Genomic DNA, 25,787 nt, shown 5'->3' on the forward strand with positions numbered 1-25,787 from the left:
ACCACCACCTGGCCCCCTTCTCATATTTTCTACTAAGTTTGAGGCACTGTTACTTCTTCTCTCCTTGGTTAGATTTATTCTTAGGTATTTTATATTTTGGGGGGTGGTACTCTAGGCATATTATCATGTCCCATTGATTCTCCCTTCAGTTGTATAGTACAAAGTAAGCAGCCAAGTAATAGTGTCTTTTTCTATATTATATTATTGTAACATATATTACTTATACTGGGTATAGTTTTTGTGAGCCCATACTTCTGCCGTTACTTTGAATTATGTGGAATAAATACTTTCTCCTCACATTGCTGCTCTACTAATGCTTAGAATATGGTGGTAGAAATGAGTGGCAAGAGCAGCTCACAGATAAGGAGCTGGGCAGGCTCACATTCAGTTCCTCAGTCAGCTAGTGTTTATAGAGGCCTTGTCCATATCAGACACTGTACCAGGTATAGGTAGAAGCTGCTCACTGCCCTCCTGGGACTGTTTGTTCCATCAGAATGGTCTAATTTTCACAATGAAAGAAGAAAGGAAGGAACTGTGAAATGGTGATTTCCACCCTGAATTTTACGTATGAATTACTACAGTTCACACCTTTCTGTCAGGAAGTGAAAAACTCAGTAACTGGTTTTTCCAGCAAGGCACTTTTTTTTTTTTTTTTTTTCAAACTGCAGAGTATAGTTGTTCTTTGTCCATGAGCATGATTAACTGTGAACACTTTCAGAGGCTTGGCCTTTCTTTTTATTATTTTGTGCCATTGCAGTCCCCACTAGGTCTTCCTGTCCTCTGCCTGAACCTTCCAAGAGCACTTGATGAAGCCTGGGCTTTGTTGCATTCTTTGGTATCTTTTGGCCCATGCCTGAAGTTGTCATCAGAGAGAGTGTGGGCCCCTGTGGCCTTGTTAGGAAACAGGGTGCATATCTGGCCCCTGCATCTTTCTCACTTCTTTCAAGGAGTTCCTCTCTGTCTGAGGGACCCTGAAATAGGATCAAGTTCCAGACCTGAGTGTTCAGGAGAGAGAGAAAGGACTACCCAGACCAGCAAGGATACTAGGATAGCATTGTGAACAGGAAGAGCCAGAGATTCTATGTGAAATGTATGTCAAAAGATTTATCTTAGTTCTGCCCCCTCACCCTCCTAAGATATCCATGAGTAGAAAATGACAGGCAGACTGATCTTTTCTTACAAAGCAAGCTGATTGGTAAACTGCGATCTGCCTATTTATTGATAGTTAAACAATTTTTTTGTCAGAAAATATGTATTATTTACTCTAAGCTTCCTAATAGTGTATATTTAATGCTGGGAAAAGAAGCTATGTGGTGAGCTGTTTATTTAATTTTGCCAGTTGAGCAATTATTATTATTATTAAATCTCTAGAATTTATTAAATTATTAATTTATTATTAAATCTTTAAGAAGTTATTAAAAGTGTTTTTTTTTTTTTCTTGTAAGCTCCTTGACCTACCTTATTTGCCACACTTTCTTTCAACCGAGGGAACACTGCCGTGACCTGGTCAAGATGGGTCAGCTCCCAGTTGGTGGAGAAGTTCTGCTGCAGTTCCTTTTCTTAACTTCTCCTTTCTTCTGGGGTCAAAAGCTGTGTTTCTGGATTTATCTCTGGCTTTTCTGTGGCCAGTAAAACAGATTTTTTTTTTTTTTTTTTACATTTGAACTGCCAATCACAGTGTCTGCAGTTTGTTTTCTGCACTCTTTCCTGTCCATTTCCATCTGCCAGTATAGTAGTGATCTTTAATGTAGCTCAGTGTAGGCACATGTGATGAAAATTCACATGAAGATTTTTGGCTCATTTCTTCAGATCAGGAGACAAAAGTATGGTATGAGTTTGTTCACTGTTTTTGGTTCTTTGTTTGTTTTCTTTTACCAGAGCACTGCTCAGCTCTGGTTTATGATGGTGCAATGGGTTGGACCTGGGATCTCAGAGCCTCAGTCATGACAGTCTGTTTGCATAACCATTATACTATCTTCCCCACGAGTTTATTTACTGTTAAAATCTGTGAATTCATCTCCAAAATGACTGTAATGTCCAATGATCATTTTAAAGGATGGCTAACCTAAGAGTGAAGAGTTTAACTTTCTGGTTAAGTTATATCATGATTTTATTAAAAAGAATGATGGAACTAAGAAATAGAGGGATACTAAATATCAAACTCCACCAGGGATAGTCTATCTTTTACACCTCAGTTGCTTCTGCCATAGCCATTTTACCTTAGAGATAAAGTGTTGTGAATATTTCTGCCAAAACCCAAAATTGACTTGGTTTGACAGCAGGATTAAATGATGTTTTTGGCTTCCCTGTGGATTAATCTAAGTGTTTCCTATTTCTTTTTACATGAAAAGAGAAATAGTAGTTCAGATATTTAAGATTGCATCCTCATAGACCTGAATCTTAAAAAAAAACTTTTAAAAACATTTATTTATTTATTTATTTATTTATTTATTATTGGAAAAAGACAGAGAGAAATTGAGGGGAAGGAGAGATAGAGAGAAAGACAGAGAGACACCTGTAGTCCTGCTTTATCACTTGTGAAGCTTTCCTTCAACAGTTGAGGACCAGGGACTTGAACATAGGTCATTGTATGCTGTAGTGTATATGCTTAACCAGGTGCACCACTGCCTATCGCCTTAAAAGAATCTTTATTTCAGTTTTTTAAAGTGATCCCCAAAAGGTTTTCAAAGTATGTATTGGGTACAGTATTCTTCCTGTTGAATTTTACATGTGGAAAATTAAAAATCCATACTGTTAAACAGTGACATTCTTTGGTGTCATAAATGATCTATGTTACCCCCTGCTTTGGTATTGGCAAAGCAGTATTTTCTTTACCTCGCTTTACACATTGTGGTTTTTACCCTTTAGCTTAGTTCAGTATCTTGTTTGTTTTGTTTTAATTAAAAATATATTATTGGCTAGAGATAGAATGAAATTCGGGGGTGGGGGATGGTGGAAGAGATAGACGAGCGACAGAGAGACACCTGCAACCCTACAATATGGGGTAGTGAACCTGGGACCTGGGACCCTCAGGCATGAGAGTCTGTTTGCATAACCATTGTGCTGTTTCTCCCATCCTTAGTTCAGTATCATACTGGCTTTTGTTCCTGCTGTGAAATCTCATGTATATCATCTTAACCTCTCTACCAAACTGTTTTTGCAAACTTTGTGTCTTCAAAGGGGCATAGGCTTTTCTTTTTTAATATTTTATTTATTTATTAATAAGAAAGAAGAAGAGAGAGAAAGAACCAGACAACATTCTGGTACATGTGCTGCCAGGGATTGAACCCAGGATCTTATGCTTGAGAATCCAGTGCTTTATCTACTGCACCACCTCCTGGATCACACGGGGCCATATGTTTTTCCATTTGGGATACTGTTGCCTGGAGAGACCGGTTTGAAAGCACAAGCCCAGACTTGATTCTTCCTCATCTCTTAGGAGAGGTTGCTGAGCAGGCTGGCAGATTCTATTGCCTTGCTCTAGGGCCCATGCACATCAACCTACATAAAGAAGGTCACTATTTAGCACAGAGTACTACTTTCTGAGCATACAGTAACAGTTTTTGATACAAAATAGGAGCCATGTCAGCCTGCAGACAGAACAAACACATCCTTAGTTTAGTAAAATGTCTTGTAAAGTTGGGAAAAACTAGAAACTGCGATTGTATCGCAGTATTTATTTATTTATTTATTTATTTTAGAGACAGGCAGAGAGAGTCAAAGAGACCATAGCATTGAAACTTCCTTCTGTGTGGTGAGGGTATGGCTTGAAACTAACTTGTGTATATGACAAAGCAGAGCACTACCCAACTGAGCTCTTTTGCCAGCCCTGCAGTACTAATTTAAAGGGTAACCTGAGGTCCATGTTCACATCTCCTCCCATCCCCAGTGTGATACTACTTTTTTCCCACCACATGTATGAATACCCATTCTTTTTTTCTTAAATTTTTTTATTGTTTTTATTTATTAGATAGAGACAGCCAAAAATGGAGAGGAAGGAGGCAATAGAGAAGAGACATAGAAACAGCTGCAATAATGTTTGACCACTCACAAAACTTTTCTTTTGCAGGTGGGGACTAGGGCCTGAGCCTCGGTCCTTGCTCATTATAACGTGTGTGCTCAACCAGGTGCACCACCACATGGCCCCAGGAACCCTTATTCCTAATCGATGTCTTTACAAGGTGCTCACATACCTCCAGGGCAGCTCCCACTAGCTTTGCCTTCTGTCATGTTCAGTCTCCTTAGATCTTTGCTAACTCCTCCTTGATGTGCAGTTTAAATAGGTCTTCCTCAGACTTCTGTCCTGGCCCTGTGCTCTATGCAGTCTTCTAGGGTAGTCAGGGATCTCCAGACCTCCTGTCCCAGGACAGCATCTGGAACAAAAATAACTACACAGGTCAATGAACAAAATAGGAAATCCAGAAATAGGCCCTCATACATAGCCATGGTTAATTTATGACAAATGGAGGTAGAACATTAAATGGAGAATATTTTTTAAAACATTTATTTATTTATTTATTCCATTTTGTTGCCCTTGTTGTTTTAATTGTTGTAGTTATTATTATTGTTATTGATGTTGTTGGACAGAGAAATGGAGAGAGGAGGGGAAGACAGAGAGAGGGAGAGAAAGACACCTGCAGACTTGCTTCACCGCCTGTGAAGTGACTCCCCTGCAGGTGGGGAGCCGGGGGCTCAAACCGGGATCCTTACACCAGTCCTTGTGCTTTGTGCCACCTGCACTTAACCCGCTGCACTACCGCCCGACTCCCGAGAATATATTTTTTAAATAAATAATGATCATAAAATTGGATGGTGACATGCATGCAGAAAGATGAAACTGGACTACTACATCCCAGAAGTTAACTCAAAGTCAAACAAAGCCTTGATTATTGGACTAGAAACCACAAAATACATAGAAGAAATTAGTACAGACACTCTGTAGTGTTTGCTTTGGAAACTTCAGTCAAATATTAAGGGAAACAAAAATAAAAATAAAACTATGAGATTACATCAGACTAAAAGGCTTTTGCACAGTGAAAGGAACTATCAACAAAATTAAAAGGCATCCATTCTACTGAATGGGATACGATTTTTACATGCTATACCTCAGACAAAGAACTAATAACAAATATATACAAAGAGATCACAAAAATCAACAACAAAAAACCCAAACAGCTCCATTATAACCCGAGGAAAGCATCTCAACAGAATCCTCACTAAAGAAGATATTCAGATGGGCAACAGATATATGAAAAAAATGTTCAAAGTCACTGATTATCAGAGAAATGCAACTTAAGACAAAGAGATACCAACACGCACCTGCTGAGGATGTCACTTATTAAGAAGGATAAAAGCAATAAGCTCTGGTGAAGATGTAGGGAAAAAGGATCCTTGTTGGTAGGAATGTAAATTTGCCCAGCTCCAGTGGAAAATCTTCTGGAAAATTCTCAAAATGCTAAATATGTAATTTCTCTCCTATCTACCTAAAGAACACAAAGATCTCTTTGGAGATTTATACACACCTGTGTTCATTGCAGCTCTGTTTGTAATTATGCAAATTGGAAAGCAACCCAATGTCCAGCAACAAATGAGAGGGTAAGGAAGTTGTATTTATATATAATGGCATACTGTTCATCTGTAAGAACTGATGAAATCTTCTACAACTTGGGTGGAACTTGAAGAAATCATGTTAAATGAAATAAACCAGAAGGAGAAGGACAAATTACTAAATGATTTCACTTAGGTGGGACTTGGGAGACAAAGGCAGGATAAATAGAGGGTAAAATTAAATTAGCTATGGTTTGTTGCAGCACAACAGACTTTATTTTTATTTAATTTTTAATTATTATTATTTTTTACTATATTTATTGAATAAAGACAGCCAGAAATCAAGAGGAGAGAAGGAGATAGGGAGAGAGAGAGAAAGAGAGACACCTGCAGCACTGCTTCATCACTTGGGAAGCTTTCACCCTTTAGGTGGGGACCAAGGGCTTGAACCCAGGCCCATGCACATTGTAATGTGTGCTCAACCAGGTGCGCCACCACCCGGCCCCATCAGCACAACAGACTTTAATTGCGGGAAATGGGAGGGGAGTGGTAAAAAAGGTCAGAGCTCAGTGGCCTATGGTTGAGGAAGAAGTTTAGTTGGTGGAGAATGTGATGTCCTGACACTTATGGGGGAGATGTGGAAACTCTTCCCCCCATGATAGCAACAGTCTTGCACATCAATATCTCCCCAATAAAATATATTTTTAAATGGAACCTTCCATTATTCATGCACCTTCTTTAAAAAATATTTCTTATTAATAGTATGTTGTAAAATTGTAACATTACAGTATATAGTTCCACACCATACTACCATATCTATATCTTTGGGGGCCAGGCGATAGCATAGCGGGTTAGGCGCACATATCTGTATCTTCACCCTCCTATCTCCCAAAGATAACCACCATAGTTCTCACAAGTCTTAGAAATAGTTTGCATCTATAGCCATACCACCCTGAACACGCCTGATCTTGGGAGCTAAGCAGGCCGCCTGGTTAGTACTTGGATGTAGAGAAATAGTTTGCTTGCTTCTTTTTATTTTTCATGTTCATGTGTATTTGATTTCTAGATTCCACATATGAGTGACACCATTTGGTAATTGCCTTTCATCTCTTTACTTATCTCGCTAAGCATTATCACCTCTAGTTATGTCCATTTTGTCCTAAAGGACACAGTATATTAATTTTTTTGTATTTATTTATTTATTTATTTATTTATCTATCTATTTATTTATTTTTACCTCCAGGGTTATTGCTAGGACTTAGTGCCTGCCCTACAAATCCAGTGCTCCTGGCAGCTGATTTTTTTTTTTCCATTTTATTGGATAGGACAGAGAGCTAGAGAGGGAGAGAGAGAGTTAGACACCTGCAGACCTGATTTGCTACTTGTGAAGCTTCCCCTTGCTGGTGGGGAGCAGGGGCTCACATCCAAATCCTTGCATGGGTCCTTGTACTTCCTACTATGTGCACTTAACTGGGTGCACCACCACCCGCCCCCGCCCCCTCCCTTTTTTTTTTCTAATATATTCTGGTACTTTCTTCAGAACCAGTGCAGGCTTTCCTTGTTGAACATGCTTGGTGGAAATACTATGAAGCTATGCTCCCAGGTGACTGATGTGATCTGCTAAACTCTACCGTTCTGCTTCTTACTCCTTGCTGGGAACTTTGTAATGAACATTGCAGTTATCTGATCAGTATTGTCTTTTTTTTTTCTTTTTTTTTCAAGTTAGGTTTCAGATTTCTGCTTCGTGCTTAGCATTATTGTGGCTTTTGGCAAAGAGTATTTTAAACTGGGTGAAAAGGCAAAAAATGTGGAATCAAGAAGTGAAAGCATGATTGTTTATAGTTCAGTAAGCAGTTGTGGTTAAGAAATGTGTCTGTTCATCGTTGCCAGATGACTTAAAATTTTATGGGGGAGCATAAAATTTAAACAAAAAGTAATGATGCTGTTTATAGGGTAAATTCTTCAGAATTTAGTTTTTAGGTATTATAGGCCTCCTGGTCAGAGTTTTGTGCATTTTTTGTTAAATTATCTGTGAAATGAATTGTATGGCAGCTTACAAAATTTACCTAGAAAGTATTAATTTACAAAGCATTAATAATAATGTAATGCATGCAAGACATAAATATTCACAAGAACAGAATATTGTTTGGTATTTCAGAAAGTTATAACCTCTCAAAAAGTAGTGTAATTTCTAATGCTTTAGTCAAGCTCTGAAAAAAAATACATGTCTATGTCTCTTAAAGTCAAATTATAGTTAGAGCATAAAAATTTGCCACAGGTTGTAGTACTGTGAACATTAATTTTGACAGTGAAATTTAAATTGTATGGTTCTGGAAAGGAAAATGTAGAAAGTGCATAAAGCCTTTATTTTACAAAACTGCAGAACTGTCAGAAATCAGAAGCTAAGAGATGATGACAGTTAATTAAAGATGATTTTTTAAAAAATCCCAGAAATGACTAACAGAGGCACCTGAAATAAAACTATTTGTGGTGTTGGATACAAGATTTACTTTGTAGGGAAAAAGTTATGAACTATATTTTTGTCTACAAAAAAAGTCAGATGTGAAGTGATTATTAATTTGGGGTGTGTACAGCAAAGAAACTTATAACCACAATTAACCATCGTCAGGCTCTTTTGTATGGATGAGGTTCCTAGCTGCTTGGGAGCAGATGGACTTTAAGATCCCTGAGTTGATCCCTGATCCTTGCTATGTTGTATTGATCTTACATTGAGCTTATGTGGATGAGTACTGAGAAAACAACATAGCAAAACAACAAAATATCTAGGAATAAATCTTAACAAAAGAAGTGAAAATTTTGTATATTGAAAATTGTTAATCACTGTTCAAGGAAATAGAAAAAGACACAGACACAAAGAAGTAGAAAGATATTCCATGTTCGTGGATTGGAGGAATTAACATCATCAAAATGAATTTTTACCCAGAGCCATATACAAATTTAATGCAGTCTTCATCAAGGTCCTACCCAATTAAAAAAATTTATTAATCTTTATTGATAGTGATAGTCAGAAATCTAGAGGGAAGGGGAAGATAGAGAGGGAGAGAGTGACACCTGCAGCACTGCTTCACCTCTTGTAAAGCTTTCCCCCTGCAGGTGGGGACTGGGGGCTTGAACCTGGGTCCTTGCACATTGTAACATGTATACTCAACCAGGGGAACCACCGCCTGGCCCCCAATTTTTTTTTTAAGGAGAGTAGAACAAAAGCTACAAATGTTTATCTGGAACCAGAAAAGACCTAGAATTGCCAAAACAATCTTGAGAAAAAAAGAACAAAACTGGAGGCATCACACTCCCAGATCTCAAACTGTATTATAGGGCCATTGTAACCAAAACTGCCTGGTACTGGGACATAAATAGACACACTGACCAGTAGAATAGAATTGAGAGCCCAGAAATAACCCCCACACATATGGACATCTAGTCTTTGATAAAGGTGCCCAGACTATTAAATGGGGAAAGGAGAGTCTTTTCAACAAATGGTATTCGGTAAATTGGGTTGAAAAATGAAGAAGAATGAAACTGAGCCACTACATTTCACCAAACACAAAAATAAATTCCAGATGGATCAAGGACTTGGATGTTAGACCAGAAACTATCAGATACTAGAGGAAAATATTGGCAGAACTCTTTTTCATCTAAATTTTCTAGGCGTCTTCAGTGATACAAATACAATTGCAAGGGAGACTAGACCGTAAATAAACCAACAGGACTATGTCAAATAAAAAAGTTTCTGCACAGTAAAAGAAGCCACCATCCAAACAAAGAGATCACTTATGGACTAGGAGAAGGTCTTTACATGCCATATATCAGACAAGAGGCTAGTAACCAAAATATATAAAGAAATTACAGAACTCAGAAAAAAAAAATGACCCCATCCAAAAATGGGGAGAGGATATGGACAGAATACTCACCAAGAAGAGATCCCAAAAGGCCAACATATGAAATAAATGCTCCAAGTCATTGATTGTCAGAGAAATGGAAATAAAGACAATAATGAGATACCACTTCACTCCTGTGAGAATGTCATACATCAGAAACGATAGCAACAACAATTGCTGGAGAGGTTGTGGGGACAAAGGAACCCTCCTGCACAACTGGTAGAAATGTAAATTGGCCTAGCCCTTGTGGAGAGCAGTTTGGAGAACTCTCAGAAGGCTAGAAATAGACTTACCTTATGACCCTGCAATTCCTCTCATGGGGATATATCCTAAGGAACCCAACACACCCATCCAAAAAGATCTGTGTATACTTATGTTCATAGCAGCACAATTTGTAATAGTCAAAACCTGGAAGCAACCCAGGTGTCCAACAACAGATGAGTGACTGAGTAAGTTGTGGTATATATACACAATGGAATATTACTCAGATGTTAAAAATGGTCAATTCACCTTCTCCACCTAATCTTGGATAGAGCTTGAAAGAATCATGTTAAGTGAGATAAGCCAGAAAGAGAAGGATGAATACGGGATGATCTTACTCATAGACAGAAGTTAAAAAAATAAGAACAGAAAGGAAAACACAAAGCAGAACTTAGACTGTGTTTGGTGTATTACACCAAAGTAAAGGATTCTGGGGCATGGAGGTAGGTGGAGTGTTCAGGTCCTGGAATGTGATGGAAGAGGAATACCTACGTGGGGGTTAGAGTATTATGTGGAAAACACAAATGTTACACAAAATAAAGGAAACGATAAAAATAAAAATGCGAAGAAAAAATCCCAGATCTTTCTTGATGCTTGGGCTCGAAGGAGAGAAAAAGTACCAGATTCAGGAAATAGGGCATACATTTTATTTTATTATTATTTTTTAATACTTATTTGATAGGACAGAGAGAAATTGAGAGGGGAAGGGTAGCTAGAGAGGGAAAGAGAAAGAGACAGTATTCTTCAGTGCTTGTGAAGCTTGACCCCTAGTTTTCACATGTGGTAATGTGTGCACGCAACTTGTTATACCACTGCCCAGACCAGGACTTACATTTTTAAAGCAAGATTAACCTGTTGAGATTTCTGTGAATATAAAAAGATTCCCAAGTAATAATGCAAAAGGAAGTCTTACTCTGTGGCCAATTTTTGGATATTTAAATAAAACAACTTAAAATTAGTATAACATTTATATTTTGAAAATGTGTTTCTTTTAATAAAGCTTACTGATGTTTTTGTGTCTTCTGCAGGAAGAGGAAGATTTCATTATCTTTCTTCCAAGATTGACTTGTTTCACTTGATACTTTCTCATAATTTTATTCATTTCTTGTATAGTATTTCCTACATAATATTCATGGATGTAATTCTCAAAATATTTATCAGTTCATTAACATGACCCACTTAGGGGGATTTGAGTTGATGTGCATGTAAGTGGATCTGGGCTGTCTATGTCTCAAAAAGTTATTTAACCCAGTAGTCACAAATATATTTAATTTTTGTATCATTACTCAAGAATTTTTTGTGGCCTTTTGGTCATTTTAAAACAAGAGCTACTTGAGTAGATGATAAAATAAACCATTTATTCATGCATTCATCTGACAAAGACTAGCCTTTTAAGTTAAACATTTTTTCATTTTAAGCTAAGAACTTTTTTTAAATATACATTTTGTTTACTTATTTATTACATAGAGACAGAGAGAAACTGGGATAGAAGGGGGGGGTAGGGAGGGAGAGAGAGAGATTTAGCATTGCTTTACCATTTGTGAAGCTTCCCTCCTGCAGTGAGGGCCTGGGGGTTGGGGGTGGGGACTTAAACCCAGGCCCTAGTGCTTGATTACATGTATACTCAACTGGGTGAGCTGTCACCGAGCCCAAAATAAGACTTTTTTTTTAAAAAAAATAATCTATTGACATATAAATGGGTTGGAATTACTAGATCATATGGTGTGTTTTCTAGATGAATCTTTCTGCTCCCATCTTAGTCGTATAAAGTCTTTGGTGTTGTATGCTAATAGTTGTGGCACTCTGTCTTGTGATCAGTCACTGTGCGAAGTCCCCCTCTATTTTCAGTGCAGTAACCAATGCTGAATCCCGAATGTTGACTTTGGCTAGTCACAGTACTGCCTAGGGTGCAGTAAATGAACACTGTAAAGCATACTATGATTTGGTGTTACAAATCTTGAGCAATTTGTAGATATTGGAATACTGTCAGGATTTATCAGAAAAGGCTTCCAAAGAATCAATTCTCAGTAGATACAGACATGTCTGCTGCAATCTGTTTATGTTTTTCCTTTTATAAAATTCTGCACCTGTTGGACTGTTGGATTGGGGCTGATCACTGAAAGTGTATGTCACATATTTGTTTTGGTCATTGATGAGTTTCACTCTTTTGGGCTGACTTTTCCAGACACACACACACACACACACACACATCCACATCCACACACACCCTCTCCCACCCATCCATACCCATACCCATAGCACTGAAAATTCCCCTGGTGTGGAAGACACCACATTCAAACCAGTGTTGTATGAATGACAGACTGTCTCCCAGGTGAGTGATATATCTTGCAGGCCCATGCCTATGCCACTTTTCAGTCAGAGCCGTGCGAGACAGTAGTTAGCACCTGAGGAGAGAACTTGAACCAGAATGTATGCTCTGTGGGTTGCTTGGAGTAGTGATGGTGTGCTGGAGCCCTAGTGGCCTTGGAGCGTCACAGGGCAGCTGTCACGAACAATTGGCAGGGAAGCAGCAAACCTGTTGTGGGGTTGCAGGTGAGCCCTGGGTACAGGGACAGTTTTAAAAATTCTTAAAGTATTGGGGGCTGGGTGGTAGTGCCGCAGGCTAAGCACACATGGCGCAATGCACAAGGACTGGCAGAAGGATCCCGATTTGAGCCCTCAGCTCCCCACCTACAGGGGGGTTGCTTCACAGGCGGTGAGGCAGGTCTGCAGGTGTCTGTCTTCTTCTTCCCCTCTCTATCTTCCCCTCCTCTCTCCATTTCTCTCTGTCCTATCCAACAACAATGACAGTAATAACAACAACAACAACGATAAACAACAAAGGAGTGCAGGCACCGAGCCCCAGAAATAACCCTGGAGGCAAAAAAAAAATTCTTAAAATATTAAGAATTAATCTTCTGGGGCTGCATTGCATGGTGGTGCAACAGGTTAAGCACACATGGTATGAAGCACAAGGACCCATACAAGGGTCTGGGTTCGAGCCCCCAGTTCCCCACCTGCAGGGGGGTTGCTTCTTTCTCTCCCCAGGAGGGGTCCTCTCTCTATTTCTCTCTGTCCTATCCAACAACAACAATAGCAATAACAACAACAATAATGGCAACTAGAGTAACAACAAGGGCAACAAAAATGGAGGATTGATGGTTTATAGTTGATAGTAAAATATAATAGTTGTACATGCTTAACATTTCCCAGTTTTCCACGTAACAATTCAACCCCCACTAAGTCCTCCTCTGCCATCATGCTCCAGAACCTGAATCCTCCCCACACCCCAGAAAAGAGACAGCAGAGTTCTGTTTGGTGATTAGTTTGTCTTAGTTTATGAATCGTTGTTCCTGAATAAAGAATTACAGCTGCCCTGCCCAGCTATTGTCTCTGCGTCTCTGTTACCCGACCGTGAAGCTAACCTGCCGGCAAGAGCCTTCCGAAATTTTAACAACACTGTTGTATCACTCTGCACCTTTCTTTAACAGTTGTTTTTGTTCCTTCTTCCCCTCTCTACACACCTACCACTAGCTCAACTTTGTAAATGTTCATATTCTTTCCCCAGTCTGCTGCTTTTTTTCCTTAAGCCTATGTGACCTCTGCATCCCTGCAGATCTGAGCTTCTAAACTGAATATGGGCCCCAGATCAGATCAAATTGATGAGGTTTACAGTCAACAATATTTATATACCTTTCCCATATTTGGGAGCTACTCTCTTCCCTGATTCAGCTTTCTGGTCCTTTTTGCAGCCATGACATCATCTCCCCAGACAATAACGTGGACCCACCTGCATATCAGATGTCAGGCTCAGAAAGAGAAAAAAACTAGTATAGTCATGGGCCCATTGGAATATAACTAAAATAGGCCTACTATCTACAAAACGGAAACCCCTCAACTCTTCATCTGAATTATGCCAGCCTTTAGGCTCATGATTAGTCAACAATTTGTTTGGCTTTATATATTTTTTTTAAAAAATATTTATTTATTTATTTTCCCTTTTTGTTGCCCTTGCTTTTTTAAATTGTTGTTGTAGTTATTATTGTTGTTATTGATGTCTTCATTGTTAGATATGATAGAAATGGAGAGAGGAGGGGAAGACAAAGAGGGGGAGAGAAAGATAGACACCTGCAGACCTGCTTCACTGCCTGTGAAGCAACCCCCCTGCAGGTGGGGAGTCAGAGTCTCAAACTGGTATCCTAAAGCCGGTCCTTGAGCTTTGCACCACGTGCGCTTAACCCTTGGCTTTATATCTTAACTCTTTTTTTTAAGCCACCAGGTTCCAGATGCTAAGATGATGCCAACCGGACTTCCCTGGGCACCCCACCAATGTGTCCCAGAGCCCTGCCCCACTAGGGAAAGAGAGAGACAGACTGGGATTATGGATTGACCTGTCACACCCATGTTCAGCGGGGAAGCAACTATAGAAGCCAGATCTTTCACCTACTGCTCCCCATAATGACCCTGGGTCCATACTCCCAAAGGGATAAAGAATAGGAAAGCTATCAGAGGAGGGGATGCAATACGGAGTTCTGGTGGTAGGAATTGTATGCAGTTGTACCCCTTTTATCCTGTCTTTTTTTTGTCAGTGTTTCCTTTTTATAAATAAAAGTTTCAAAAAAAAGAAATAGGGGAGTTGGGTGGTAGGGCAGTGGGTTAAGCGCAAGTGGGTGGCGCAAAGCGCAAGGACCGGCATAAAGATCCTGGTTCAACTCCTGCAGGAGAGTTGCTTCACAAGAGGTGTCTGTCTTTCTCTCCCCCTCTCTGTTTTCCCCTTCTCTCCCCATTTCTCTCTGTCCTATCCAACAACAATAACTACAACAATAAAACAACAAGGGCAACAAAAGGGAATAAATAAAATCATTAAAAAAATGAAAAAAAAAAGAAATAGTAGCAAGGATTCCTACCTTAAGAATGCTAGAGTTTTATTTACTGAGTTCTATAAATAGTTGAGTTCAGCAAAGAGTTCTAAAGGAGATGTGGCCTTGCTTAACATATGAACACATGCTGTTACCAGTTAGACAAAGGAAGGGATGGAAAATTTGGGGTTGGGTGGAAATCTACTAAAGAAAAAAATGCAAATGAAATTTAGCTATAAGGTCAAAACTTAGCACAATTTAGATATTGATTTTTCTTATTTACTATTAACCAACTGGCTAATATGGTTAAGATAAACTCATATCAGGATCTATTATTAACAAAGCACTATGCTAGATACATAGTCTTAATGATCTAATTGATTAATTTCAATTAAAATGCAGTGACAGGAAAACACAAATGTGTGGTCTGTGAGGTGGTGCAACGGATATAAAACATTGGACTCTCATGGTCTGGGAGGTGGCGCAGTGGATAAGGCTTTGGACTCTCAAGCTTGAGGTTCCAAGTCCAGTCCCCAGCAGCACATGTACCAGAGTGGTGTCTGGTTCTTTCTCTTTCTCCTATCATTTCTCATGAATAAATAAATAAAATCTTAAAAAAAAAATTGGACTCTCAAGCATGAAGTCCTGAGTTCATTCTCCATTAGCACATGTACCAGAATGTTGACTGGTTTTCTCTCTTTCTCTCTCCTCCTATCTTTCTCATGAATAAAATCTTAAAAAAAAAAAAGAACAAAACGTGTACTTATTGCTGAGAATAGCACATGCTAGCCTTATTTTACTTTTCATATTCACATAATAGAAACAATATGACAGATACAGAATCCCCTGGACTTCCTTCCCAAGTAACACTCCTCAAATACAGCTGTCATCGTGTCTTTTTTGTTCAACTCATTCATATTTATGTTTGTGCCCTGTAATATTTTATTGTGGGTTTGCAAGATAGCTCATTCATTTACATGCGTATGCATGAGACCAGGTACAAGTCCTTGCCTGCACAGCACTGGAAGGATCTTCAGTGCTATGGTATTTTTCCTCTACCCTACCTTACCTACCCACCCTACCCTACCCTACCCTACCCTACCCTACCCTACCCTACCCACCAGGATTTTTGCTTACGCTTTGTGTCGGTATGATTTCACCATTTACAGTGGTATTGTAGTTTTTTGTTTGTTTGTTTGTTTTTGTTTTGTCTTGAGTACAAGGTGAGAGACAGAGTAGGAGAAATACCACAGCACTGCTCTACCACAGGTGAAGCTACCTTTTTCAGGTGCTCCCATGTGGTATCTATGGGCTTAAACCCATGTTCTTGTATATGGTAAAGTGTGAGCTCTGTTGGAAAACCTTCTCTACCCCCATTCCTTCTCCTTCCCCTCTTCCCCTTCCTTCTTTCCTCCTCTATCTCCTATTTATTTTTATTTATTTTTATTCCTTTCTGTGACTTCACTGTGCTGGGACAAGTTTATCCAGAGAGAAAAGGCAAAGATATTGGGGTGTAAGAGACACTACCACAATGCAGTGGAAGCTGGGCTTGAACCTGGGTCTCTCATATGGCAAAGCGTACACTATCTCAGTGAACTTCCCCACAACCCCTCCCGCTCCCACCTGACCTGGTGTCGTAGTGAAACCTCGATAATGACATATATATGTATATTTTATATAACTATTTTCTATATCTAAAAATAACACTAATGAAGCCATACCTTATTTATTCTGTCTTGCTGGGTGATACATATAGACCTGGTTCATTTATGCTAACTACCACTGACTGCTGTGTTGTAGGAGCACAGCTATCATTTTTGCTGGGTCTAATTTTCTACTCTTAGAGTCAATACTGATAGGCCCATGAAATAACTCACTTGGATGGTGTGCTGCTTTGCCATGCTTGAGCTTGGCTTCCACCACATTGAAGGGAGCTTTGGTGTTTTGGTCTCTTTCATCTTCTCTCTGCCTCTCTTTCTCTACCTAAAACATAAAGAGAAAGGAAGAAACAGTACTTACCAATACATTATTGCTTTTGTTTCCTGATGCACATGACAGGGTTTCTGGATATATATATATATATATATATATATATATATATATATATATATATGTATGTATGTGTATATATATATATATATGATTTTGAGGTTATAGACTATGCATAATGTCAACTTTTTATAGGATTTCAGAGCTATAATTTCACACCCAGATATGGTGTGAGTCACCATACCCCCACCAAAGTTCTGTTCACCACCACCCCCCATGCAATTCTTGCAAAATCCAAAAAACAGGTCAGTCACCTTCTCTGACCTCCCAGGATCATTGCTATTGTCAGTTTAGATCCCATATATGAGTAAGACTATCCAGTAGTTGTCTTTCACTTCTTTAATTCACTAAGGATAATCATCTGCAGTTCAATTTGTTTGTCTCAAAGGATAAATCTCATCTTTTTAAAGTTGTAATCTATTGAATATATCATTCCACAGTGTCTCTATCCACTGATCTGTTGTTGGGCTACTTGATTTTAAATGTTATAGTTTGTCTACTACAGTGTGTCATTTTACTTTGCAGAGTGTTTAGACTTTTTCTCCAGGTGAGGAAAGCTATATGAACAGGGTGGTGTATGTGTGTACACATATTTGGACACCATATTTATTTAGATTTCATTTCAACTTTTTTACTTTTCTTTACCTCCTAGGTAGAAAATCGGGTATGCTAATTGTGAAAATTCTAGAGCTGCAGGAGGAATGCAGTCTCCAAGTTGCCATGTGTGAGCAGCTAGAGGGGCCACAGGCTCACAACCCTTGTCAAGGTGAGGCTCCCAGTATGAAGGTTCTGTTCACTAAGGAGACAGCAGGCCACCTCAAGGCTCACCTTCAAGATATCATCCACATCTACCCTCCCTGGTGAGTGTACAGCACTGCTTTCAGCAGTCACCAACAGAAAGTTTGTCTCCAAAGACACTTTTTATCAAGAACATTTTTGTCACTTTATTAAAAAGAAATGCTAGGGGAAGGAAGCCAGGATTTGACATAGATTTTATGTAGCAGAAACACTGAATGCTATTCAATGGCTTGTTTGTATCAACTGGCAGCGTATTTTGATAATTAAGGGTGGGAGGGCAGGCAAGGAGATGATAACAAGATTCCTGCCTAAGTGGTGTATTATAAAGATCTGGTTGATGTGGTTTTTGTCCTTCTTAGAAATTTAATTTTAGTAAGATGCATAAGGTAACAGTGGGGCAGTACTTATTAGTTTCTTTGCTAATCACTTTGTGGGGGATAAAAAGCATGAATGGAGGTAGAGTTTGATCTCCAGGAGTTTATATGATCATTAGTGGATCAGAAATGATTTCAAAGGGTGCCATATTTGCTTTCTTTTTCCATAGAATATTAGTTTCTACAACAAAAAGAATGATATTTTACTTTTGAGGGAAAGTTCTAGTAGTCTTGTTTTAAGAACTGTTAATTTTGCTGGGAGTTTTTAAAGGTTGTGTTCATGTGTTAGAGTCTTAGGTTAAAGCTGACTGGCAGATCTTTGAGTTAAATTGCCTTCCCAAAGAAGGATCCTTTCATTATGTCCATAACAAGGAGTCATTAGTCTCTATTAAACTCTTTCACTAATAAAAGGGATTAGTGGACAACTTGCATTGTATTTTATTTTTGCAATGTTGTTTATTGAGCAGTGTAACATACAGATCCTAAGTTTAAGATGCATAGATCTTAACTATACATTTCTGTGACTATTAATGAAGTGAATACCTAACTCCTCTCCCTTTTAAGAAGCAGTTTGTATTCTCTACCTGGCAACAGCTCATCCCCTTCCCTTTCCTTTCCCTCCTGCCCACCCCAGGCTACAATGATCCTGACTTCTGTAGTAGATTTCTATGAGTGTTTCAGACTTTTCTATAAAAACAACCATACAGTAGTTATGTGTACTTTTAGTGGAATGGCTATCATTTGTTAAGTCTGTTTTTTTTTTTTTTTAATATCTTGGGAACACTCCATACTGATTTTAAAGAGGTTGAGCCAGTTTTCACCCCACCAACAATGTAGGAGGGTTTCTTTTTCTCTGAAACTTACTTTTTCTAGTCTTTGTGGTATAGATTACTCTTACAGGTATGAGATCATAGGGTATTGAAATTTTCATTTGTTTTTCCTGCTAGTCAGTGATGCTGATCATTTATTTTTTTCATGTGCCATTACCACCTGTATATTTTCTTTGATGAAACATCTTTTCAATTCTTCCATTTTTGATGGGGTTATTTTTTGTTGTTCTTTTGAGTTTTATGGGTTATTTTTATTTATTTTTTTTTGCTGCAGACATCAGTAGTTTATTGTTCATTTAGTCCAAACACATTCAAAATGGAAACTCAAAGAATACTTTCCACCTGAAACAATTAAACTAGATTCTACTAGCATATAATGCTTAACACATTACAGCAATAAAGATGGTAATCCATTGTCTTCTATACCTACTAAAGCCAAGATGGTAAAGCTGATTTGGTTGCAATAGTGTCATAAGGATAGAATGTTACCATCAAAAAAATTTATATCTATATAAGCAAATAACAGTAATTGGAGATGAATATTTTTCACTCTGTTTCACTGAAAAGGGGACAAAATGTTTTAAGTCCACAGTACTGCAGGTGAACAATCACCATGTAAACTTCTCCGTATGATGTTTTCATGTTTCATTTGTGGAATGTAAAGACTGAAGCTGAATGGCTCTTTGCTCTAATTTTCTATTACACTTAACATTTGTCATTACTTTTGGTGCCAGAACAGTTTGGGCAGCAGGGCAATATTCTGGATTGCAAATTAAATACATATAGTTTAAAAAAAAATGGGAAGGAAAAAAAAAACCAACACTGACAATAAACCACTTAGTTAAAGTAGTTTAAATAAAGGCTTTAAAACTCTAAAGTAATTATCTAGTAAAAACTTCAAGTACTATACATTAGAAAGTGTAAAACTGTTTCAAACAGGAAATTCCTAAGTCCCTCCCCCCAGAAACGAAAACTCAGAAATCTGTGTCCCAAAAATATATGCAGTATTGCAAGACTTTTCCTTAAAACATGGAAGACCTCTTTCAAGGGGAAAGACAGACCTAATTTTATATTGCCCAGTACAAGAAAGGAAAAAAAAATATGTATATAGTCTACTAAATTGCAAACAGCTTTATAATTCGGAATGTTTGCTACCATGTCAAGTGCAATTTCTTTTTTACTAAGATAGGATGGAGAAGTCTTCCGTGCCAACAATCAGCATTAAGTGGCCACACTTACTTATCCCACTCCTAGCCTCAGAACTAGTACGTACTGAATGTTCCAAGCATAACATTGGGTATCCTTTGCCATAGTTGCGGTTTACTGAACTTGCTTTAAAGACAGACATAATCCAGCAGCTACAAACTTGCTCACAGAATTGTTTAGAGATTCATGTAAAAATAAAAGATGTCGTCCCAGACTTAAAATTCAGAACCACTTGTGTGCTGACATCAGTTCAAGAATTGTGCAAAATGAATGAATTATTTTTTTTGCAAAAATGAATGCAAAATGAAATTTTTTTAAATAAAAAAATCTTTAAACATTTTTGCTAACATTTTGTAAAAATAAAAGATGTCGTCCCAGACTTAAAATTCAGAGCCACTTGGGTGCTGACATCAGTTCAAGAATTGTGCAAAATGAATGAATTTTTTTTTTTAATGAATGCAAAATGAATTTTTTTTAAATAAAAAATCTTTAAACATTTTTGCTTTATTTTTCTTGTATTTGATAGAGCAGAGATAAATTTTTTTAAATTTTATTTATTCATTTTTTATATATTTATTTGTTTTCCCTTTTGTTGCCCTTATTGTTTTTTTATTGTTGTAGTTATTATTGTTGTAGTTATTGATGTCGTCGTTGGGTAGGACAGAGAGAAATGGAGAGAGGAGGGGCAGACAGAGAGGAGAAGAAAAAGATAGACACCTGCAGACCTGCTTCACTGCCTGTGAAACAACTCCCCTGCAGGTGGGGAGCCAGGGGCTTGAACCGGGATCCTTATCCTGGTCCTTACGCTTTGCGCCATGTGCGCTTAACCCACAGTGCTACCACCTGACTCCCCAGAGATAAATTGAAAGGGTAAGGGGTAGATAGGGAGAGAGGAAGAGAGACACAGCACTGCTTCACCACTTGTGAAGCTTATCCTCTACAGGTGGGGCCTGAAGGCGTGATGTATGGTAACATGTATTTAATCAAGTGTGCCTTCATTCACCCCAAGCTTTGTGTGTCCTTTACATGCATATTTGCCCTGTGTCAGATAATTTGGTGTGAAAGTATTTTTCTCTTTTAGTAGGAAGTATTATCATTTCACCATTAGTTTCTTTTGCTATACAGAAAGTTTTTAGTTTGATATAGTTCCAGCTGTCTATTTTTTGCTTTAGTTTCCTTTATGTTGGAGCCGAATCCAAAAGACATCACTGAAACTAATGTGGTTTTTGTTGCCAGGTTGTTTTTTTTTTCCATATGTTCTATGGTTTTAGGTCTAACATCCATGTCTTTATTCCATCTTGGGTAAATGTTTGTGCATGGTCTGAACTAGTAATCCAGCTTTATTCTTTCTCATGTGGTTATCTTTTTAGTGTAACACCATTTATTGAAGAAACTGTCCTTTCTCTGTTGATTCCTTTGTTAAAAAATAACTGTCCACACGTGCATTGAATTACTTCTGGGCTTTTAGTTCTATTCCATTGATCTGTTTGTCATCTTCTCTCCCACCAGCATACTGGTTTGACTACTGTATAGTTATATAGTGTAGTTTGAAGTCAGGGAGCATGATGCCTGCATTCTTTTTTCTAAGAACTGCTTTGACTGTTCAGAGTATTTTGTGGCATTATACAAACCTTAATAATGGTTATTGAAGAATGCCGTTGGATTTTTGATAAAGATTGTGTTGAATCTTTGAATTGCTTTGAGTAGGATGGTCATTTTGACAATGTTAATTCTTTCAAACTATGAGCATAATGTCGATTCTTTTTTATATAATTTTAAAATATTCATTTATTTTAGATGGAGACAGAGAGGGAGGAAGGAAGAAAGAGAGAGAGAGAAGAGGGGAGGGAGAGGGTGAGAGAGAAAGGGGGAGAGAGGGAGTCAGGCGGTAGCGCAGCAGGTTAAGCGCAGGTGGCACAAAGCACAAGGACCAGCGTAAGGATCCCAGTTCGAGCCCCGGCTCCCCACCTGCAGGGAAGTCACTTCACAGGCGGTGAAGCAGGTCTGCAGGTGTCTGTCTTTCTCTCCCCCTCTCTGTCTTCCCCTCCTCTCTCCATTTCTCTCTGTCCTATCCAACAACAATGACAGCAATGATAACTACAGCAATAAAACAACAAGGACAACAAAAGGGAATAAATAAATAAAATAAATATTAAAAAAAAAAAGAAAGGGGGAGAGAGTGAGGGAGAGGAGAAGGCAAGAGAGAGAGGTGAGAGGGAGGGAGAGGGAGGTAGACTGCAGTACTAAAGCTTCCTTCAATGCAATGGGGGCTGGGCTTAAACCTAGGTTATGTGCATGGTGAAACAGCACACTCTCTCAGTGAGCTATTTTTTCAATAATATGACAAGGAATTTATTTTTAATTAAATATTTTAAGGAAGGAAAAACATATATTTCCAGGTAAATTTAATAGTTTAGGTATTAACACAGGATGAATTAAGTAGGTAGGATCAGGATGCTTGCTTTATCATACACAGACCGTGTCAGTTACAGCCAGTGTTCGCAGGCATACCCTGAATGCTTCCAACCTGCAGTACAAACCTTCACAGTAAGTCTTCTCAAGGAGGGAGGCCTGTCTGGATTAAGCTATGTAACTCCTCTAGAATGGGTAGAGGAAGCATTTGTTTTGCTTACAGATGCTAAGGCTGAATTTCTATGAACATTGCTGGAAGATGTGTTTAGTAATTCCCAGGAGAGCTCTCACCAATGCCACAGAATGTATGGCACATCAGTTTAAGAAAGTATTAAGAAAGCTGTGAATTAAGACTGTTGAATCATGTTAAGGGCACTCTTACTTTTATTCTTCTGCTGTTCTGAAAAGATTAGCCTCCCATCTGAAGCACACTGAATCCTGCTGTTAGCTGGGTCTCACTCATCTGCAATTCAGTTTTGAAAATAATCTTTGGTATTTTTAAATGAAACTTTTTGTGTGCCAGATCGTGTACATGGTTGAGACTGGCAGTGCCAATGAACTTATCTTGTGAGGATATTTGCATATATGAATGATAAAGGCAAGTTTATATCAGTCTTATAAACTGGAGCTCTGGGGCATATACCCTGATCATGTCAGATTTGTTTAGATCTGAAATCAGATCCCTGAGGCTCCAGTTATAGCAAAGGGTGACGTGCCTTTTTTTTTTTTTTCTCCTGTTACATTGAGCACAGCTCAGCTCTGAGTTATAGTGGTACTAGGGATTGAACCTAAAACCTTTGCTACCTCTTACTTCAAAGTCTTTTTGCGTACTCATTATGCTATCTTCCCAGCCCTGGTGAGGTATCTTTTAAGGGCACTGTGATACCACCAGTTCTGCTCTTCATAGTAGTGCTGTCCTTTTAGCATCTATTTGTACAGTTCCCAAGAGCCTCATTAGAAGATAGAGGTTGTAAGAATGCTCAGTGGTTTCAGGCTTCTTAAAGAAGGAGGACTTCTTTCCAGCAAATGAACTTGTGAAAGTTTTTTTTTTTTTTTTTTCCCCTGAGGACTCATGGGCTGAGTCTTCTGGGCTATTGTATTCTAACACTGAGGTTCCTCTTGCAGCAACCATAATCTAAGATCAGGACCTCTAGAAACCATTCCATCACAAGGAAGGGCCTTCCTGTCAGATGGATAATAGGACTCATGTGGGATTGGGTCCCCCTGGACTACTGCTTAACACTGGTTTATGATGATGTGTGGGATTGAGTCTGGGACCTAGAGCCTCAAGCATAAGAGTCTGTTTGCATAATCATCATGCTGTCTCCCTAGTCCTGATGTGGGACTTTTAACAGTATGATGCTGGGTTGTACTATAAACTGTTGACAGGCAGGGTATAATGGTTCGGCTGGCTCTCAGGAAGCTGGTTTTCTATCATCCACCGTCTGTACAACAGGAACTTAATTATGATTTCAGACTCCTGCTTTGTCTTCTTGAAGAAATTTTATATCCAGAGATATGAGACTTTGATTGTGTGTTAGTGATACAGAAAGAAGCGTGCATGCCATAGGCTGTCCTCTTTGGCATGAACTGAGACTTTCCTGTTGAGGCTTCTCCTCTTGGCTGAATCACTAGTATAGACATTCTTCTTAGAGTCACCACTCATGGGATTCTATTTCTGCACTTCAGTTACAAAAACATTATTCTCTGAACTTCCTTTGCGTCCTCTGTCCCAAGGATAAATCCTCTTGCTTGCTTCTCCTTGCATGGCTTTTACTAAGGGAAGTGATTTTAAAACTTGAAATTTTGATTCCATGTTTCTTTCCCTAGTCTCTGACATTAGTGGGGACTTCTGAAACATGACCCCTAATTTTGGAATCTCTCTCAGTCCTTGACAGTGGCATTCTTAACTTTTCAGTTCCGTAAGTGAACTTCATGTGAAAATTATGATAGTCACCAGTGGGTGTATATAATAATTTTACCAGAAAATTGAGCAGCTCTTGCCAGAACTAATTCTAGGGATATTAGTGGACATTGATCTCATTTTTTTTTTATATTTTCTTTCAATAATCCAGTAAAGTTAAATTCTTAGAATCATTATGTAGATTCTGGTAATATCATAGTTCCTCAACCTCTAGTACAGGGTTTTCTCCCCTTCCTTTTTATTTTAAAAGTATTTAATTATATTATATTTAAATTATATATATGGTATAGAATCCAAAAATTTATCAAAGGATATACAATGAATCTCCTTCTTACTGTACTGGTTCCCCCACATATTCAATTCCCATCTTTTACTTTTTAAGTATTTATTTATTTCATTTAATAATATGGAGACACAAGCGTCCTACCCCACTAGGGCAAGATAAAAACAGGCTGAGTGTATGGATTGACCTGCCAACACCCATATTCAGTAGAGAAGCAATTACAGAAGTCAGAACTCCCACCTACAGCAACCCATATTTTGGTCTATACCCTGAGAGGGGTAAATAATAGGCAAGTTTCCAATGGAAGATGATGGGACACAGAACTCTGGTAGTGGGAACTATATGGAATTATACCCCTATTATCTTACAGTCTTATCAATCAATATTAAATTACTAATAAAATAATTTTAAAAAATACAGAGAGAAATTGAGAAGAGATAGAAAAGGAGAGAGAAAAGAAATGCTTGTATCACTGCTTCACTACTCATGCAGCTTCCTCTTACAGATGGTCTTGAACCAGGGTCCTTGTTCATGGTAACATGTCCATTCAACTAGGTGTGCACCACCCCTGGCCTCCTGGTTCCAATTCTTTAAAGCAGTCATTGACACTAATTTCCAGTGCTCTTTAATATAGAAACAGTTGCACTTATCAGTTTAATTTACATTTGTGTAATTCTAATATGTATTTAAACATATTTTGACATGTTTAAGAATGATTCATAGTTTAGCAATTTTCTCCAACTTCAGCATCATTGACTGAGGGAATGTTGACTTACAGGGTTGAATGAAAGAATACATTTCCACATTTCCCAAGGTAGATGTCAATACATCTCACCCTCTAACAGACTCATCTTGTTCTACTACAGGGACTTAATGTTCCCAGTCTCTCCTTTATGCTCCTTTCTTTCCTTCTAAGTCTCTAAATTGAGTATGATAGATCACAGCCCATTGAGGTTACTCCCTATATTACCCTTGGCTTTGTTTTTTAGATCCTGTTTATGAGTGAGATCATCTCTTATTTGTCATTTTTTTCTTTATTGGGGGGGATTAGTAATTTGTCTTTCTTCTTTTGGCTTGTTTTACTTGACATGATTTTCTCCAGTCTGTCCATGTTGTAACATAGAAAAATATGTCATCATTTCTTGTAGCTGGGTAGTATATTTAACTTTTAATCTTTGTGATGCAATGCTAGAGAGTGAGCCCAGAGTTTCACAGAATATCACCATTAAGTGACTTACTGAAGCCAGTTGTTTTCATTCTTACTTCAGAGAGAGAAGAGAGTAAGAGAAAGTGTGCAGAAATAGAGAACAAAGACCACAGCATCACATTTAACAAGTTCCCACTT

At 38.3% G+C, this 25,787-nt stretch overlaps 1 protein-coding gene and 1 long non-coding RNA gene across 2 annotated transcripts in view; one reads left to right on the forward strand and one right to left on the reverse strand.

Moving 5' to 3' along the window:
- Window positions 1-2,076, reverse strand: part of LOC132540493 (uncharacterized) — a 1,042,170-nt gene extending 1,040,094 nt beyond the window's left edge. The window contains exon 1 of the long non-coding RNA XR_009551700.1: window positions 1,459-2,076. This is a non-coding gene — a long non-coding RNA (uncharacterized LOC132540493). The remainder of the gene's footprint in view (window positions 1-1,458) is intronic.
- Window positions 1-25,787, forward strand: part of SPIDR (scaffold protein involved in DNA repair) — a 302,493-nt gene that overhangs the window by 10,620 nt on the left and 266,086 nt on the right. Inside the window, exon 3 of the mRNA XM_016190741.2 lies at window positions 17,268-17,475. Within this exon, the coding sequence (XP_016046227.2) occupies window positions 17,268-17,475 (208 nt within the window). The remainder of the gene's footprint in view (window positions 1-17,267; window positions 17,476-25,787) is intronic.

The sequence above is a fragment of the Erinaceus europaeus genome, chromosome 1, assembly GCF_950295315.1.
Source record: "Erinaceus europaeus chromosome 1, mEriEur2.1, whole genome shotgun sequence".
In the NCBI taxonomy this organism is placed as follows: Eukaryota; Metazoa; Chordata; class Mammalia; order Eulipotyphla; family Erinaceidae; genus Erinaceus; species Erinaceus europaeus.